Source organism: Aptenodytes forsteri, unplaced genomic scaffold (assembly GCF_000699145.1).
Source record: "Aptenodytes forsteri isolate BGI_AS27 unplaced genomic scaffold, ASM69914v1 Scaffold657, whole genome shotgun sequence".
Taxonomy (NCBI): Eukaryota; Metazoa; Chordata; class Aves; order Sphenisciformes; family Spheniscidae; genus Aptenodytes; species Aptenodytes forsteri.
In genome coordinates this window covers 59,483-60,829 of record NW_008795019.1, presented here as the reverse complement: position 1 = coordinate 60,829, position 1,347 = coordinate 59,483, and the positions used below count along the sequence as shown (strand labels likewise).

At 62.9% G+C, this 1,347-nt stretch overlaps 1 protein-coding gene across 1 annotated transcript in view; it reads right to left on the bottom strand.

Annotated features, from left to right (window-relative positions):
* Nucleotides 1–308: 308 nt before the first annotated feature.
* ASB8 (ankyrin repeat and SOCS box containing 8) overlaps nucleotides 309–1,347 on the bottom strand; it is a 2,218-nt gene continuing 1,179 nt past the window's right edge. Inside the window, exon 3 of the mRNA XM_009275738.2 lies at nucleotides 309–1,288. Within this exon, the coding sequence (XP_009274013.1) occupies nucleotides 656–1,288 (633 nt within the window). The 3' untranslated portion in view covers nucleotides 309–655. The remainder of the gene's footprint in view (nucleotides 1,289–1,347) is intronic.

Genomic DNA, 1,347 nt, shown 5'->3' with positions numbered 1-1,347 from the left:
GGGGGTTTTGCGGGGGGGGGGGGACGACGCCGTGGCTGCGTGCGGGTGTCAGCGCCGAGCGAAGGCGCCAGCCCGCACCGTTACGCAACGTACAGGCTGGCGAAAAGCGCTTACGGCGGGCTTTTCCACCGGACTTCCAGCCGACGCGTCCCGCGGGACTTCTCCGGGTCCGACAACACCTCCTCTTGATTTCCTGCCTCAGGTCCTTCAAAGAAGGAGGGTTTCCCCGTTCTCCCCACACCTAGAAAGCCTTCCTTTCCCCAAGGTCGGCCCCAACGCAAAAAAAAAAAAGGGAAAAAAAAACCAGGTTAATCCAACAGCTGGGATATAATTTGCCATTAAAGAGGGATGGTTATCTCATGAGGGCCGAAATCATAGGGAGAGCGCGTGGGAGGAGCCGCCGAGCGGGCGCTGTGGGCAGAGAGACAACACGGAGCCGTCTGCGAACGGCGCCGGTGGATCCCCGCTGCCCTGCGCCGGCTCAGGCGGAAAAGCAGAGCAGGAGGAAAACCGGGACGGCGACCGGGGAGGGGAATCCGGCACCCGCGAGTCCCAAACCAAGCCGTCAACCTCATTCCCGGCGCTGCCGCGAGGAAGCGGTGATGAAGGGAGCCGAACGCCGGCGCGGGAAGAGCCCCGCCGCCTGGTCTTTCGCTTAGCTAAGGAGCAACACGTACTCCTTCAGGCAGGTGGGCAAGGGCAGCTGCTTCACCGCCTCCGGCAGGAACCGCACGCCCAGGCTGCGGCGCACGGCGTAACGCGACAGCGTCTGTAGGGTACCGGGGGCCGAGCAGAGCAGGGTGAGCTTTTCGCAGAGCTGCTGATCCCTGGTCACCTCCCAGGGCATGCTGCCGTTTTTTCTCAGCTCAAAATGTCCGATAGCTCGATGGAGAAGATCGAAGCAGGAATCCTCGCGCTCCGTACCCAATCCCCGAACCAGCAAGGCCACCAACCGCGAGATGGGGGTTTGGCCTTTCAAATTAACCACCCGGACCTCGGCCCCGAAGTCGAGCAGGATGCTGACGCTCTCCAGGTTACCCTTCATGGCCGCCCAGCTGAGCGGCGTGTCGTTGTTGTAATCGCGGGCGTTCACCAAGGCGCCGTTCTCCAGCAGCGACCGCACGCACTCGGCGTTGTTCTTGAAGGCGGCCCAGTGGAGCGGGGTGTCCTTGTTGCCGTCCAGCGCGTTGGGGTTGGCCCCGTACTCCAGGAGGATTTCCACGCAGGTTTCGTCCTTTTCCGCCGCGTAATGAAGGGCTGTTCGGTTGTAGCCATCCAGGGCGTTGACCTGCAGGAGAAGGGGAGGGAGGAGAAAGGATTTGGGGGGGGGGGGGTGGACACGGGCCA